The sequence below is a fragment of the Sebastes umbrosus genome, chromosome 5, assembly GCF_015220745.1.
Source record: "Sebastes umbrosus isolate fSebUmb1 chromosome 5, fSebUmb1.pri, whole genome shotgun sequence".
Classification (NCBI taxonomy): Eukaryota; Metazoa; Chordata; class Actinopteri; order Perciformes; family Sebastidae; genus Sebastes; species Sebastes umbrosus.
The window spans coordinates 16,644,122-16,661,824 of record NC_051273.1 but is presented as its reverse complement, the minus strand read 5'-3'; the positions used below and the strand labels follow the sequence as shown (position 1 = coordinate 16,661,824).

The following is a 17,703-nucleotide window of genomic DNA, read 5'->3' as shown; positions in this document are numbered from 1 at the left end:
TGCTTTTTTTCCGACATTATGCTCTCTTGCACTATATGTTGACTGTTGAAATGGAGACTCATATGCATCTGCTTGCTGCTTCTTACATTTTTATCACCACATTTGTACAATGTTACGATTACACTGCACTGTCTGCTTGCTGCGGCGCACCATTCCCTTCCACCGCGACATTAAAATGACGGCTTTGCAGAATGAGGGGAAAAAAAATGCTTTCGAATGTTTCACCTCTGCCTAACATTTTCTTTTTTCAGGGTAGCTTTCCAACTTTACATTTAAAGGGTAACTTCGGTATTTTTCTACCTGGACCCTATTTTCCTATGTTTGTGAGTCTAAGTGACTAAGGAGGACAAGCATTTTTTAAATTGGTCCAGTATTGAGGGATAACGCTGTAACCGGCAGCTGCAAAACAAGCTGCGAGGGCAAGTGAGCAACGTCAATGTAACTTTACGTTCACTAAAAGTGCTTGTTTTTGACAGGCTCAGATTGTTATTATAAGTGTCTGACAACATTATGCAAAGGACCCGGTCTGTTTGTTATAGACCCCTTTTCTGTTAAAGGCCCACGGTTGCGGCTACGGTTAGCAGAAGACTAAATTCATCACTTCAATCATGACGTCAGCACTAAAAGGATCTATTGTATCCAAGTCCCGCTCAAGGAGAAGTCTCATTGTGAAATCTGAATATCTGTATACTCTGGTTCAAATAAATACGGGCAGCCATGGAATTAAAAAACCTCTTCTACATTGCTGAAATCATCTAAATATTCAGCCGTGACATTGAAAGTCTTTTAGATAACACTGAGCTACGCTTTCTGTAGTCCAACATAACAAACTCTGCCCGGCTGGCACTTGTGTTTCCACCGTGGATGTATTTGACTATTCCACGGTTGTCTTCCGGCAACACGCAAGATTTCAGAACGAAACTTCTCCTTGAGTGAGACTCTTTCCATAATGTCTGACACTTATAATAACAATCAGAGCCTGTTATGGCAAAGACAAACACTTTTAGTGGATGTAAATGACGGTGCCAGCTTGCCCCAATAGCACCATATTGCAGCCCATTAGCGGCTGCAGTCTACAGACCTCTCCCTCAGTACTGTACCAATTTCAAAAATATTGTTGTCGCTATTAGTCAGTCAGACACAAAAACATGAGAAATCAGGGTCCAGGTTGAAAAATACCAAAGTTGCCCTTTAACAGCAGGCTATACAGAATGTTGTCCTTCTTAATGAGAAGAATGTTGGTTCACTATACTGTATGTGGTGGCTGCTGCTAACTGTACTTAGCGGGGGCACCTTAGCCTCAGGGGTGTAGCTATCCCTGGCACTGTCCACTCTTGGCTCTGTCAAATGGTTATAAATACACCTGCATGAGGTTGACCTAACACAGCTAAAAAATGTTAGATTTGAAATTCAAACAAAAAGAAAAGCTTCTAACCAATTTGTCCCAGTCACATTTAAAAAGTAGAACATGTTTTTATATTTTACACAACCTTGATTCAACAGTAACCCTTTGGCCCTCACCAGACTAAAACAAAGGTGGCTCAAGTTGATATTTCTTATATGATCATCCCCAAAATATCCCAATATTCCCCATTACCTGTCAGCTGGTAGAAATAATATCCCCTGTTCTCTTTTCTACCCTGACCTCCCTGCCCCTCTGCATCTTCTTTTTCCCTTTCAAGCTGACAGTTCACTCTCATTTAGACCTCCATTATGCATTCCTGCTCAAGTTTACAAGACACATTGACAACAGAACATGTACAGACTCTCTCTATCTCCTCCCCCACCTCTGTCTCTCTTTCTTTGAAGTATTGAAAGTGTCTTCCCCATTACTCAGCCCTTGCCTTTTCTCTCCCCCTCCCTCTCCCATCTGATCCCTCACTCCCTCTCTTCATCTCTCTGAAGGAGTAAATGAAGGCAGAGGTCATCCCTCCTCTCTGCCTCCTCTCCTGCTAAATTGGCTGCTTGTAGCATCCGTAGATAGCTGCAGGCATTTAAGCCCCCCGCTCTGGAGAGCTAGCGAACAGACTTCCTGCTCATTTGTGGCATTTCTGTCTCTTCTACCACAGGCTTGTTTACCCACAGAGAGCAAGAGGGAAACCCTCATTATAAACTCTGCCAAGGTCATCGCAGTCGCCACACCAATCTGCCAGCTCCAACACACACATGCTATGTTTTATTCAATCCAATGATGGTTCTCAAATTATTATAGCAGACTGAAACAACCCCCCATTTCTATCTTAGCTATTTCATTTTCAGCATGAAGAAATATTTCAACAATTTGAGTCATACAATCTTAACCATCACCCGAATTTATTCTCCCCCAAAGACACTCATCTCAATCCATCATACCAACCAAAACAACCCAGAGCCACCCGTCTTTGTTTTAGTCGAACTGGTGGAAGGGCTGTAAAGGTGAAGCTGTATTTTTCCCCACATCACTCCCAACTGCCCCACTCCCCAAATCCCACCACAACCCTAACCTTGTAAAAGTGAGTGTATGATGTTGACGGTGGGCCGTTCGCCCTCCCTCCCTGTGCTCCGCTCCATAGGGGTCGACAGAGACACAGTGGCGTCAGGCAGAGCTCCCACAGCTCCAGGGCTGGGCAGAGAAGGGATTGCTGACACAGCCAAAGATGGTAAGGAGACTACTGCTGCCAAATGGATGGTCCAGCCATTTTACACACCCATGAAGTAATATGATCTGATATTGCACTGTGTTCACATACTGGTTGGTGATGCTGCTGACTGAGACAGTTGAGCAGAGATTGATGGAGGGAGGACCGGAGGGTTGCAAGGGTAGAGGAAGGAAGCTGTGCGGAGATGAGTGAGAAGCAATATTCAGCTGCTGACGTGTTCATCCATTGTATACTGTATATGTGAGGAAACCAATAAAAAAAATGCTTATTTTTCAATTTATATGTACATATTGATGTTTATACTACATCCGTTACAAATCAGTTGTGCTGTTTAGCTTTCATTCAGGGGGACATATCATGAAAAACTCACTTTTTCAGTGCTTGTGCTCATACATTTTGGTATCTGGAGTGCCTACTAGGGCTGTCGCAGTGAAGGAATTTCCCCTGCGGTGATAATGATCGGCTCAACAGCGCGATATGCGGCATTACTGCCTTTTTTTTTGTTTGTTTTTTTGCAAATTAGGCTTCTTCATTTATTCAGATTTTAGTGCTATATAAATAAGAATTATTGTTAGGCTCGGTATATTTTTTAAATAACACAGATGACAGTTTTAAAACTAATTACTTGATTATTGTCAAATGCAAATCAGAGAAGGGCAATGAGGAACAGCTTCTTTTTTTTTCAGCTGAGACGCTTTAGTTGCGTCTGGTTGCTATGATACGGAAGTAAAAATGTCAGCACAGGTTGCCCCCTTTATCCTGTATCGAGCACTCTAGCACTCAATCAAAATTCAAAATGAATCTGCTCCTCCCATGCACTTTGCTTTATAGCAACTGTGGCTTCAGTATTGTTTGAGTCAAGCCACTTTGTCATTCTTAAGATACCAGCTTTAAGAATGACCATCAGGTATCTTTCAGCTTACAACAGTAAGCATTTAATCTCAATTTTATCTAACATCTCTACACATTTGAATTATGTGTTTCCAACAACTGCACAATATCTACATGTATTACTTGTAGCTAGAAGCCCAGTGCTGGCTCTGCCCCCTACATGAGCAGAATTACAACTCGTGAGCATAAGAAGCTGCATCTCGAGGCTGCAGATCTTGAGAGGGGGCTGTGTGTTGTACCGAGTCAGCAGGACACGCAGCGAGTTCTGTCCACAGCGCTCGGCTCCTCAGTGGGAGAGCAGGGCCAGCCAGAGTGTTCACAACCAACATGAAGTGGACTGCTGAGCAGCACAAATGCTGGTGGGCAGGGACAAGGAGAGGAATATAATTGGCCACTGGGACTCGGCAGGTCCCTGTTAATTAGAGGCAGCCATTTTGGTGGAAAAACTCCTCAGAAAACGTCCCATGGAGTTGAAAGTCTCTCTGACAGAATGGAGCCCAGCAGGGAATGTAAACAGATTTAATAAGGCCCTCTCCAATCAACTCTGTTATGGCTAGATACTATTCTCTCCTTCCTCTCTGCTCTCTCTCTCTCTCTCTCCCCCCTCTGTCTTTCTCGCTCCGTCTCTGTATCTCTGTTGTGGTAGAGTGGTGAGTGAGGAGGAAAGGATACTGTCAAAAGAACAATTTGCATGCAGCTCTCATCTTGAGAGCTTTTAGACATCTCCCTGTCTGTTTGTTTTCTGCTGTGGGCTTGGGCCCATTGTTCTCTCTGTGTATGTAAGTGTATGCGTGTGTGTGTGTGTGTGTTTGAATATGGGCTTTTCCACCCGCTGCCTATGCCACAGAGTGTGAATGCATGTGTGTGTGTGTCACACACAGTGTGTAAAATGAGAGGATGGAAGCAGATTAAAGACATGACATTTTGTCGCTGCCATTTCAAAACACTTCGATGGAGAAAAAGAAGAACAATAGATATAAAATATACAGCCTTTTTGAAAGAAATGTCTTCCTTAAGCCAGAGAAAAGATGCCCCCTGTATGACATCTCATGATATTGTTGTTATCTTTATTTAGAGATAGAGATATTCCCAGTTTTAAAGCTGGGGTCGGCAACATTGGAGAAACCAGCAAGAGTACGCTAGGTTTTTAAAGTATCCAACCAAAAAACCCAGCCCAGTGTTGCCAACTCTTTTCCAATGAAAGTAGCTAGTAAGGGTGGGCAAAAAATCAATACAGCCCATTATCGCAATATTTTGCAATATTGTATCGATACACGGACGTCAAGTATCAATCTTTTATTATATAAACTATTAACCTCTTAACAATACGTCTGCTATTCTGTCTTGCAGAGGTTGTAGAAGGCTCAGTCTTAATGCTGGAGTGAAGATATCTTCTTCACTATATATATGATCCTAAGGAATCCATTGGTACAAACCATTTCATGTTAGCTTTTCGGGAAGATTGCTAAATAATGCTCCAAAGTTAAGCTACATTTTGGTGAGGAAAAACTGGCATGACCTCTGACCTCAAGATATGTGAATGAAAACTCTGAGATGAACAGAGTGGAAACTGTATCTTATAAGATAAAACAGATGAAGCTTAATTTGCAGTTAAAAAAAGGTAATAAATCACAATATATCTTATACTCAGCATATCGCATATGTTTAAAATCGCAAAAAAATGATCGTATCGTAATGTAGGTATCGTGGGGCCTCTGGTGATGTCCACCCCTAGTAGCTGGCAGCACTAGCTCCAACAATTGCTAAATCTAGCGAGAAAGTCACCAAGTCGTCAAAACCAACAGTTCATCCCTTCAGGCCTCCCTCCAAAGCCACTCCCCCCAAATTATCATTACGAACATAAACAAATCATAATGAACGTAAACAATGAAAATGGCTATTTTTAGCACTCACAGCTGTCAGGGCTAGCAGCTCGGGCCATATGAAATGATTAGACGGGTTTATTACAGTCCTGCAACAGCCACAGATATCAGATTTTTTTCTTTTTTTTGTAAGAACATTTGATTTATTGATTGCTATTTCAACAAATATAACAAAAAAAGGTTTCTAAAATACATTACCTACCCTAGCTTTAAGTACTTGGATAAAGACCACAGGCTTTCTTAGCTGTTCTGATCTTCTCAATATGAACTGCACACCATTTGACTTCTTTTTGATGGTGGTGACATTATTATTTCATCATATATTATATTGATATTAGTAGTAATATATTTGCTCAGTAACTAAAGAGTGATTCATATGCTGTTCCTTTATCATCATCCCTGCTCACCACTACACGCACGTAGATAGATAAAAGTGACGTGATTAAAGCCGAGAAGAAGTACACGCATTGTAAACGTCTCAAATGGTTTTGAAAACTATTTCTGGACAAACTGGTAAATTTTTAAATTCTGCTTTGAGATATATTATTAGAACACAGGTCCAGTCTTTTTGATAATCCAGAAATAGAGCGAAATACGACTCGTGTGCCGTTTTCTCCTTTTGCTAAAACCAGCCCTGCTTCCGAGTGCAGCCTGTCTGCGTGTACTTAAGAATGGTTAAAAATAGACCGAGAGCTGAATGGTTGAACAGGGGAATGGGAGAGATCTGAGTGATGACTTTAAAAATTTGATTGAATCAGATTAAAGAATATTTGCATCTTAATTTGGGTTTCAGCATGTTTGGTCATCGCAGTGCTTCAGCAGCATCGTGACTGGAACTAGTGAGTTTGTGCTCAAATGGACAGGCCGATTATATACAGGGAGCACATGATCTGTTATCAGTGCAAAGGGACCCTGCAGGACATTTAAAAGATAATAAACAGTCTGTCAACAGTCAGCTTACAGTCTCCTGGTCTGGTTAAGACAGAATGATGCTCTCTATACCTTTGTAACAGCGCATCCATTTTATTTTTTTCTGCATTTAGTGATTAGATTTAGTCCTCTCCACTCTTTCCATTTACGAAACATTGACACTCCCCTTCACACACACACTCACACATATATGCAACAAAAGCCATTAATTTGATCAAACAAATGTTTTTTATGCAAATGCATGAATAATTTCACTTCGCACGTTGCTTTTGTTGGAGAATAATGTTCGCTCAGAATAAGCATTTCTATTAAATATGTATCAGAGTGCTCTGGTTAGAAAAGCAAAGTGCAACCCTCCTCCTCCTCCTCCGACTTTTGACTCTCAATCCTTCTCACCTCTTTTTTTTTTTTTCCTGTTTTCTCACACTAACACCAAGCTCACAGTTTCCTTTTCGAACACTTTGATCCTGAGATGCTCTGCTAAACCAGATAAGAAAACGCAAACTTCTCTCTCTCTGTCACAGCAGCAGCAGCATCAGCAGTCAGATAGCTAGCTGGAGGGCAGCCCCTGTTGTTGCCCCCTCCCACAAACCTCAGCGGCTATCAGAGAACCGTTTAGAGACGCCTCTTACTGTCTTCATGAATTTCTCTCTGTGTCTAGTGTTTGTTGTATTTCTCAATGTTCAGAGATGTAGCATGTTCTGTGTACACTGTGCTCACTATATGTTTAGTCTGTGATTCCATATTAGGGTTTAGCAATGTTTTGATTAAATGTTGATGATGTAATTTGATCATTTGGTGACAGCATGACTGCTCACAAATAAAGGGACCGTTCACATGTTGTGTCTAAATACGCGTGGACAAAGCCAGCCGAGCCGCTTTCATCCTTTTATCTAAGGTGCTTGGGGAGGTAAGCAACCGAAACCTGCGTGCTGCGATGATGATGAAGATGCGGTAATTTAGCAGGAAGCCTCACTGACTAAACTAAACCAAGTCAAAACAAAGATAAATGGGTTTCCAGGACCGTAAATCCCTCACAGCAGCTTTCCTGCTCGATTTTTTTGTGTCAATTTGGCTGACCTTTCAACCAGATGTTGTGACGTCCTTGGACAGAAAGGGTGAAGCACGTAAAATAGTCTGTGGGATAGATCATAAAGCTCTGGGTAGCCCTGCAGTAAAATGATTAACTTCTCCTCCGTATATTTACCGCAGACTGATCTTTACGGAAGAAAAAAAAGATTATGCCAGCCGTGATTGGTTGTTACTCGTCACATGACATGCAATGTGCGTTGCCGCGTTCCAAAAGTTGAATTATTCTTATCTCGGAGCGCAGCCGTCATGCTTGGGAACACTTGTGCACCGCCGCTCTCACTTTTGAACACGCCTTCCTCTTTTTTACATTGTAGGGATGGGTCATGATTTTCAATTTTTTTAATCGTCATTCAATAATAAAAAATAAAAAAAAAAAGAGTAGTTTATAGGCGTTTTTTGAAAACTGATGGTCTAGTTCCCAGTAATTATAAAATTTTTAATTTTGCTTAAAATGCACATTCCTTCTACATTGACAACAATGAATTTTAGGGCGCAAAAAAAGGCAGCATGTGAACGGCCCCTACATTTCAGCCATTTCAGCATGATGTATTTACTCTGCCTTAAAATACAAATATCAAAAGTTATTAATGAAATACCTGAAAAATTAAGATACTTCATCACATTGAACACAATCTAATGGTTGACACATTTCTGTCACCTCATACTATATATTGTCATGTTACCCAACCAATGTAAAACTGCATTTAGTAACACTATTCCAAACTGAGAGACACATTGTGAAATTTCATTGTTCTCTTCTGCCGATATAACATTTGAATCCCTGCCAGGTAGAATGGCAAGAAGTAATTGTACGGCAATTCCAAAACAGTGATATACTGTATGTGTAAAGCTTGTTTAAAACCTTTCCAATGTCTGGATAAATAGGCCTTTAAAAGCCCTTTTCACCCCGACTGTTGATTTGACTTAATGCAACAAAAGTCATGCTTTTTAGAAAATGAATTTTGAAAATAACCACTTTGTCAGAGTCTTGCATGCCTTGCTACATATTCAGTGTTCCAAATTTGCTAAATGCAGCACAGAAGCCTTTGCTAATGAATACCATCTCTCTTCTTCCTCCCTGCACTTTCACTCTATGGTTCCTCCCCCTCTCCTCCTCCTCCTCCTCCTCTTCGCCGTGCTCCAGATCATCAGTAACATGGAGGCTCCAGTGACAAACGGCCCCAGCGGAGGAGGCACTACAGCCAACGGTCCGACCACCAACAGCCGCGGCTGCCCCTCGCCCATGCAGACCGGCCAGTCAAATGACGACAGCAAGACCAACCTCATTGTCAACTACCTGCCCCAGAACATGACCCAGGAGGAGTTCCGCAGCCTGTTCGGTAGCATCGGAGAGATCGAGTCCTGCAAGCTGGTTCGCGACAAGATCACAGGTACAAGAATGGAGATATTGCTGCTTGTGTTTCCCAAAATATCAACTTCTCATGAAAATATTCTGCTTAGCCCTCACATTATTTGAGATGTATCCAATAGGTTTTGAAAAGATATCAGACACTCAAAGTTTGTAGGATTTCTCAGCCCACGTGGGAGCATGAATTTCACTGAAGTAAAAACATGAAAATCACCTAAACTGAAGTCAGACGGCTTTCAATGACAATATGATGCACTCACAAGTAGAAGTAGGGAGAAATTAGGACATAATGTAGTATACTGTGTGATGATTTGGTAGTCCCCAAAGGCATTCCTCCAGAGGAATAAGCACAAGGTGAGCAACTGGTGAACTCCCACAGAGCTGGAAGGGATTTAGGTGCTTGCTTTCTATTCTGACAATTTTAAAGGGGAACACCACCTAAGTTAAGAAATCAAGAACTCCCTAAATCATACCCTGCTTTATGGTCTATTTGACTCTAAATGGGACCATAATTTACTAAATGAACATCATGCTGTATTGAAGAAGACTTGAAACTAGCGATTGAGACCTAAAACTCATGTTTACAATGTTTACTGAGGTAATAAATCAAGTGAGAAGTAGGGTTTTTCTCATAGACTTCTATACAATCAGCAACCAGAGGAGTCGCCCCCTGCTGGCTATTAGAAAGAATGCAAGTTTAAGGCACTTCAGCATTGGCTTCACTTTTCCAACCTGGAGGTTGCTCACTGAGAGAAAGTAGTTCAGGTTTAGTAATATTTTTGGACTGTCTTAGACCATAGGAATAACATGTATGAATTTTGAAAATGGGCGTAGTTCCCCTTTAACTGGCCTAATCCTGGCACTTTAAGACTGGACTTCCTATTCACTAGAGCATTCTGCTTTTAAAGTATAATACTCCACAAACCACATATTTGAAAATTGTTAGTAATCTATATGTTAATTAATGTTGTGTTTTTGCTCTCCTGTCACAATCTTTTTTTTGTCATATTTGCCTTTAAAGTTAAATAACGGTAGATTGGTAAGAATAATCAAATAGTGGTTAAGAGAGACAGCTTACATGACTGTTCGCATACGGCTAAAAGACCAAAGGCAGGTGTAGATACAACAGTACGCTGAGTTGAATGTAGACACACATGATAAAAATTAAATACGAAATGAATAGTTCACTTCACACGTGAACACTATTCCAAGCAATTCAAGTGTTTGAAAGGAGTCCTTGCCTGTGTTGTCTCCTACAAGGAGAAATCCATCTCTGCCCTCTGTGTGTGCGTTCAAGCGCTGTGAGTCAGCAATGCAGCAAAGTGCCACATGTTCTCCAGAGGTGTTTAAATTAAGCAGCACTTCGCGGTGCTAATCATGGCTGTAATCTGGGCGTAGTGGCTGTGTGGGTGGCCATACAGCAGATGGATCGGAGGGGGTTGGGAAAGGGGCGGAGGGGGGGGGGGGGGGGGTTGCGGCTCTGTGATAATGCTCCATAATGGCTTTCATTTTAGATCCTACTTACTGACACTCTTCTGCTGATAATCTCATTAAAGAGCACCAGGCTGGCAGGCAGTGTCGATCACCGAGCCATTCTCAGATAGCGGGCGAGGCGAGGAGAGTAAACACACACATACACAGATATATACGCAAACATAATCACTGAATTAGATTCCCTGTAATAGATTAAGTACAACCAAAAGGCCAATAGCGACGACAATGTTGACTGTAAACCAGAAATGGCCACTAGCCCGGCCGTTCCTGCCTCCTTCTCCTTCTTTGAAGCATATTCTGCAGCACTACAATTCCTCTCTAGGACCATCTTCCTCTTCCTCTGTAATGGGCCACAAAATGGAGCCTGAGAGTCAGATACACCAGGATAATGGAGGACGGTGTGTACAAAAATAACACCGGGATACCACATGCTATCATCATCACCATCACCATATTCTCTCTCCTCCCGATTTTCCCCTTAAGTGTGATTTGCCAAGCAAGCAGCAGCGAGGAACCGAGCCGATATTTGGAGGGAGTTTAAAAACGAACAGAATTGCTGTAAACCTGCTCGGGCCCTAAATGGGGAATGTGAGAGAGAGGTAGAAATGTTTGTTCGCTCACTTCTAAACCATTTAGGGTACTTCTCTGCTCTGCACTACAAGGTCTCTCTGATGACTTAGCATCAACGCAAAAAAAGTTATAAATAAATCCTGCCCTCCCTCCCATCTCCCCCTCTGGCGTATGCCTGTTTTGCTCTCCCATGGGTGCAATTTCCTCGTGCAAACTTTTAGGCTAACAAAAGCACAGATCCCCTCTTCTAGCAGGGAATGCCAAGAGGCTTTATACTCTAACAGTCATCCAAATCATTAACAGACTGAGCCAGGTTTGTGAGCGGGAGGGGTAAAGAGAAGGATGGCGGGAAGAGTAAAGAGAACACCTTTTTTTAGAGGCCGATATACACCTGTACTCTTTCTCTTATCCATAGTCAGTGTATTACCTACAGTAGATGACGGTCGGCACGCCACCAGTTTGGAGAAGGAGACTGGAGTTACCAGCACGGAAGCAAAGCAATGTACTGCTGTGGATGGGGCCGGCAACAAAACATATTTTAGCCACCTAAAAGAAAGGCTCACCTAAAAAAAAATCAATATCAGTTTAAGTGTAAGCTATATTTAGAATATTTTCACCCCTTTACCTTGCCGTCAGACAGCCCTTTCCAACGGGGAACTGAAGCCGATGTATCCATCTATTCTCTCGCCAAAGCCACCAGACTCCACTGAAAAAGAACTGTAACTTTACCTCACAGAACATAGGGGTTGTTGGTCTACTGCTGCCTCAATCAGTTAGTTTGTTTGTGTTATGGTGTGACTTTAGTTAGTTTGGATTTGCCAAAGTACACATCAAATAACACAAACCGAGGCAGCAGTAGATCCGCAACTCCCGTGTTTTTCGAGGTAAAATTACTGTTTTTTTCCAATGGAGTCTGGTTGCTTTAGTGAGAGCATAGATAACGACTTCAACTCCGCTTCGGAAACATAGACTGTATAGCTGTCTCACAGCTAGGTAAACTGGTGAAAATATTCTAAATATAGAATATACTTAAACTGATATAGATTTTTTAGGTGAGCCTTTCTTTTAGGTGACTAAGATACATTTTGCTGCCAGCCCTGTCCACAGCAGTATATTGCTTTGCTTTTGTGCGGTAACTCCTGTCTGCTTCTCCAAACTGGGGGTGTGCCGACCATCATCTACTGTAGGTAATACACTGACTATGGATAAGTACCTCATACAACCCCACTTCAAAACACCCAAAATATTTTATTTTTATCCGAATGAGTCAAGATTGAGGAAGGAATATTTTAAGAATATTTTTACTATGTTGAAATTTCAGCCTGAAATCTGAATGTCTTGAGGATAGTTAGAGTGTTCAGTAGCTACACATTATTCATATTGATGGGAATATTGAGGCCTTCGTATTCTATTATGCAGTGTGAAGAGTGTGAGGAGCAGAGAACAAAGTTTAAGAATTCAAATAGATTCACAGACTGAATTTTTTTTTAAAAATGTACTTGGATAATAGTTTCAATATTTTATCATTTAAAGATTGAAGTATTCCGCCAACAAATTCACTGCTTCAAGCAGCCTTTTGGTGTACATACAACATTTTGCAATGTATAGTAGTAGTAATAGTTTACTATTTCAAATGCACTCAATCATTCATGAGTATTTGCTTGCATCTCACGGTATCAGTGTTTTGCGGCTTAACTGATGTGTGAGTGTTTGCTGATCAGGTGTGAGCATATGAGCCTCTCAGAGGTACAGTAGGAGAGACAGACAGGTCCTCAGCTTCCTGCGGACTCGCCCTTGTCAGCTCCAATGACGCCGGCGTGGCGTGAGGCTCGGGTGGGTTGCGGGCAGGCGTAGACGCTCCAACTCCGTCTGTCACCCTGGCTGACTTCAGCTGGTATAACAGCCACCTCTGGGTGTCTTTCTTGCTCCCCACACACCCGCCTGCCTGCTTGCACAACTACCTCTGCCTGGCGCGCTCATAACACGGCAGGGACATGCAGGTTAATCTTTTATTTAAGGCTAGCTTACACGCACCAGGCTGCAGCCCACACACACTTGCACATAAGCCCGAGGCCTCCACCTGTGCATTGTCTGTCTGTGTCCTCTTAAAGAGAAGATATCTTAAACGCTTCGTTGTTTGAATTAAGTGCGCATACCGAAGTAGCTTTTACATTTGTCTTCGTGCATTCCAGGCAAAGAGAATGCAACATGTACTAATGCTTTCTGTCCAGGGCATGATGGCTTTGAAATGTTGTACACTATTGATGGTTCCACTTATAGCGCTCTCTGTTCATCCTTTCTTTCTTTAAAAGGAAGAAAAACATCTATTTATGCTGCAGATTGCCAGTCTGAAAGCTCATCTTGAGCAATAGTGGAAGCAAGCATTCCTCACGGAGACGTTAGTAGAAAAAAACATGCATACCCTTATTGTGAGCTAGGAATCAATGTGGACCTTGCAATTTACTGAATGAGCACCATAGACTGCATAAAATATGGACATAGTCTCCGTAACATCACCCATATGTTTCTGAAGAGCAGTTGTGAAGCTCAAAGCGGGTGGCTCCGGCCGACGCCATCTTGGCAATGAGGACACAGCCTAACTCACACAAGCCTGCAGAAAGAACGCCAGACTTTGAAGCAAATTTTTGTAGTGGCCAAATGGTGGAATTACAACTTCCGTGTCCGTCACGTGATGCCATTGGGCCCAAAATGACTTTTCCCCATAGACTTACATTAAGAAAAAGACGTCTGTAACTTAGCGTATAATTTTTTTTTTAGGTAAATTCGACTTCCCAGTATGAACACTTGAATAGCCCTTATTTAAATCATTAGGTTCTAAAAGATGTATAATGCACTAATGGCCAAATCCAGAGTTATTTCCCTTCCTCTGTTTAAGTGAATGAGACCCAGAACGAGGCTGGAGCGAGGGCTGGGAAGGCGGAGTTAAAGGAAACGCTGCAGCGCCTGCTCAGTGGGCCCAATGGAAGCGGAAGATCGTTGGAAAATCCAGGTACTTTATCATTCGGCAGTCGAGTAATTTTGGCTTCATGTGCCACTGAGCAACTATCATAGGAATGAACGGGAGCCCGCCTCCAACGCTGTATCCAGTTCTCTTTATACATCCACGAGCTCCCGGCTAGTCCAAAAATGGACAAAGAGGACAAGAGTTGTCATGAACAGGGAAATTAGCTGTAGAGACCAAAACCATTTTTAAACCAGGCTGTAAACATGTATATGTCCACCATAAAGTTGGGCATTTTAACATCTATGGGGATTGACTCACATTTGGAAACAGCCTCAAGTGGCCGTTTGAAGAACTGCAGTTGTTGGCTTCATTTCTCAACACCGGAGGTTGCTGCTTGATCAGCACTCATGAATATCTATACATGCCCATGTGCACACACACACACACACACACACACACAGAAATGGAATTGACTGATCCTTGTCAGTAAGTCATTTTTTCGGGATTATTTTTCTGCATCAGCTGCATTTCTGCTGGAGAACTGAATGCATTTGTTTTCATAATGACATGGAGGAGAAGGAAATGGCTTTTCATGCTGGAACAAGAATTGATTGCATTGGGGAAGGGGGATTGAGGGGAGGGGGTATATTTTAATGGACAACCATTTTTTGGATTCTCATCTTGTGCCAATAATTACAGCAGCCAAAAGCTCAGTGTAGAGTTAGATAGGATATTTTACTTGCTTGTTGAGTAAACAGTTCATACCAGCTGCTCTGTGTCGGCCCTGATCTGGCTGCCTGTGTTACCTTCAGCTTGTCACAGCATTTGCTCATTGCCCGCTTTCAGCTGCAAACTCTGCTCACCTTTTCATAATAGGGACGGCGTTTTTTCTTTCTCGTTTTATGCAGATAAAATAATTCTCACGTCTACATCAAACCCTGTAAAGACATCATCCCAGAGCACGCCGACTGAAGCCTTCGGCGCACACTCCTCTAGTCACCTTCCATGTGTTGGTTTTATACATGGAATCTGGGGAGCTGATGCAAATCATAGTGACAATGTAGCAAGCCAAGCAGATGTTGGCTATGAAAAATAGATGGGACTGTGATGTCAGCTGTGGAGTAGTTCAAGCCAGAGCACCTCTGACAGACAGCAGCTTCAGCGCCACGCCAACGCCTGCTGTGAACCCGCTCCTTACATAAGGACAGGTACACTTTATCCACATACTGTGGGTGCAAAAAAAAACATCTCTGGTTTTCTGGATTCGGCTTGCTTTGCACGCACATGCCTGCGGTTCAGGCGGCACACTTCCATTAGTCTCATTGTCGTTCCATTTCTGTTAAGGAACGTCAAGTGCACCCACAAGTATTGCAAACATAAAATATGCATCTAACCCTGATCTGCAAGGACAGATGGGCTTAGCTCCTGCACAAGGTCTGTCAGTCGAACGGGGAGCAGATCAAATATTCACCATATAAACCTCAGTTTACCCACATCTCTTTGTTGCTACTGAAATATATATTGACGACACGCTCAGGTGCAAAGCGGATTCTCTTTGTACTTCAAATCGCAAGCTGAGCACTTTTCACATCATTGCTAGAGTGATGCGAACAAAACTTGCTATTATTCCTCTGTTTGTCTTTATGATGAGACCAATTTGCACCTTCCAAAACACCTAAATGTTCTGTGCGGTGACAAACCATCACATACATACAGCCTTACTGAAGGAGATGTGGTGCGGTGTTTGTATCTTACATACAGGCTGCATTTATCTGAACCTGAAATGGACTGAAGGGTTGGAGATAGCGTGAACAAAGCTGACAGGGAACAAGATGAAAAAAGGATTTGACATCTCCAAAGCCAGGTATTAAGAGAGCTGCCAGGCTCAGAAGTGCAGACACAAGCAGACAGACGCACATTAAAGTTTCAGAGTCCCAGGTCCCGAGAATGTCCTGTCTCTCTCCTCTTAGCACCTCCCCTCCTCCCTCGGCTTAGGACCCAGAATTGGACGCCCTGAGAGCTTGCCTGGATGCACTGCTCCTCCAGTGACCCTCACTTCAGACTGCCTCTGTCCCCTCTCATTCTACTCTGAGTGCCCTTTACATGGAGCACAGAGGTTGCGACTGTCCCCTGTGTCGGCCTCGGATCCAGAGGCTGAATGTGCCTCAGGGCTGGTTCCTCACCCTCCGACCCTCCACTCTGAGTGCGCCGGTACCTGGGCAGGAGAGAGCCAGACGGTCCCTAGCATGTGAGCTGCAGGGCTTGGGGGGTGGGATTGGGGGGGGGGGGGTGGATGGCTCTGGGCTCACGCTGCGCTCTCAGAGGGAGTCCAAGCAGGTGTAGCGGAGTAGGCTCCGCAATTCTGACGTAACAGGGTTATCCAAGACTCAAAGGGGCTCCTCTGTCTGTCAGCTTGCCTTCTATTTCTCAGCTGCACAGCCAGCCAAGCAGCCCACACACTGCAGGCTGCAGTCCACTGGCCCCAAGGCTCAGGGAGCCACCACGAGGGGGTGGTTACGTGTGTGTGTGCCTGAGCTTCTACGTGGGCAAGTGTGTGTCTGTGTGTGTGTGTCGGTGGAAGCAGGGCCTTGGGAACTGAGAGTGGGAGCCTCCTGACTGCAACAGTGGCTGCTACCTTGGCAACCCAGGAGGGAAAGATGTGTTGAATGAGTGAGTGGGAGAGGGATCTACAGTAGATGCATGTGTGCGGGGGACGTGGCTGTGTTTATGAATTTAGTTATTTAAACAGACTCAATACATGCCACATGATGCTCCAACTGTACTGCTAGTATTTGAGGTGTTGTAGTCTTTTGTTCTCTTTGTGTTTTTTTGTAAACTCTCTCAACTCCCTATTTCCTATGGAGTTGACCCCTCAGTAAGGTAAGTGAAGTGTTTTTTGACATGAAGCTGGTGACAGGGCACCTTTTCAAATGTTGAGGAGCGCTGGCCCATCAAAAACAGCATTACCTCAAGTTGCTGCAGCAGCAAGGGGAAAAACATCAGAGGATGGAGGCAGTGAGTGTGACACATTTATTTTGACAAATTGAAATGTTTTTTTTGTCCCCTCCGCCTCATCTTAAAATGTCGCTAAATTCAAAACTGACCGAACGGATTTGCCTCTTTGTGGGGAGAAGGGGCCGGTCCTCTCAAGGTGTGTTAGCATCACCGGCTGAGAGCTCTGATGATCCCTGAAAGCTGAAACTCCCCCTCACCCCTTTTGATGCTTCTGTTCTCCCATGACTTCTGAATGACAGACAGACTCCACTGCTAACAGGGTGTGGGACTGTCAAAACAACTAGAATCTTTTTTTTTTTCATATAGCCTTAAAAGGTCTCTTTATGCTGTGTTCAAACCAAACGCGAAGAAAATTTTCGCGTCACTTGCGCAAGACATGCCACAGAGGAGGGGCTTACTTACTTTGTTTCACAGGGACAAGAACACCGGTCTCCTGGACATAAGTCCGGTGTTTTTTGACCCACCCATCCACCCCGACCTCCTCCCTACGCTGCGTTTTTCACTCTTTATACTGGTTCACGATTATGTGGATTACATACGAGTTGATTTTGTGGAATATATACGAGTTACAGTGCATTAATTTTCGTAGGTGTAGCTATGAACGTTATATGAGAACAGCTTGCTCTTGGCGCCCACAGACAGGTACAATCAGTTTTTCTTCCATTTCTGATTCAACAACATCAGGATGATAGGAGAATCTCTACGCTATATCTCGCTCAAGAAATTTCAACTTGAACAAATACGTGAATGACAGAAATTCCGCCTATTTGCGTCGTCTCTGCATTGACTTTGTATGTAATTTGCACAGCACAAAAAATTTGCTTCGCATTTGGTGTGAACACACCATCACACAGA

General features: G+C 43.1%; 1 protein-coding gene across 10 annotated transcripts in view; it reads left to right on the top strand.

Annotated features, from left to right (window-relative positions):
* elavl4 (ELAV like neuron-specific RNA binding protein 4) overlaps positions 1-17,703 on the top strand; it is a 97,628-nt gene that overhangs the window by 34,625 nt on the left and 45,300 nt on the right. For 7 of the 10 annotated variants that reach the window (XM_037769119.1, XM_037769117.1, XM_037769118.1 and 4 more), the window contains 3 exons: positions 2,553-2,639; positions 8,580-8,826; positions 13,765-13,878. In XM_037769119.1, the coding sequence (XP_037625047.1) occupies positions 2,553-2,639; positions 8,580-8,826; positions 13,765-13,878 (448 nt within the window). The remainder of the gene's footprint in view (positions 1-2,552; positions 2,640-8,579; positions 8,827-13,764; positions 13,879-17,703) is intronic. The other 3 variants (XM_037769123.1, XM_037769121.1, XM_037769120.1) reach the window with 1 other exon arrangement.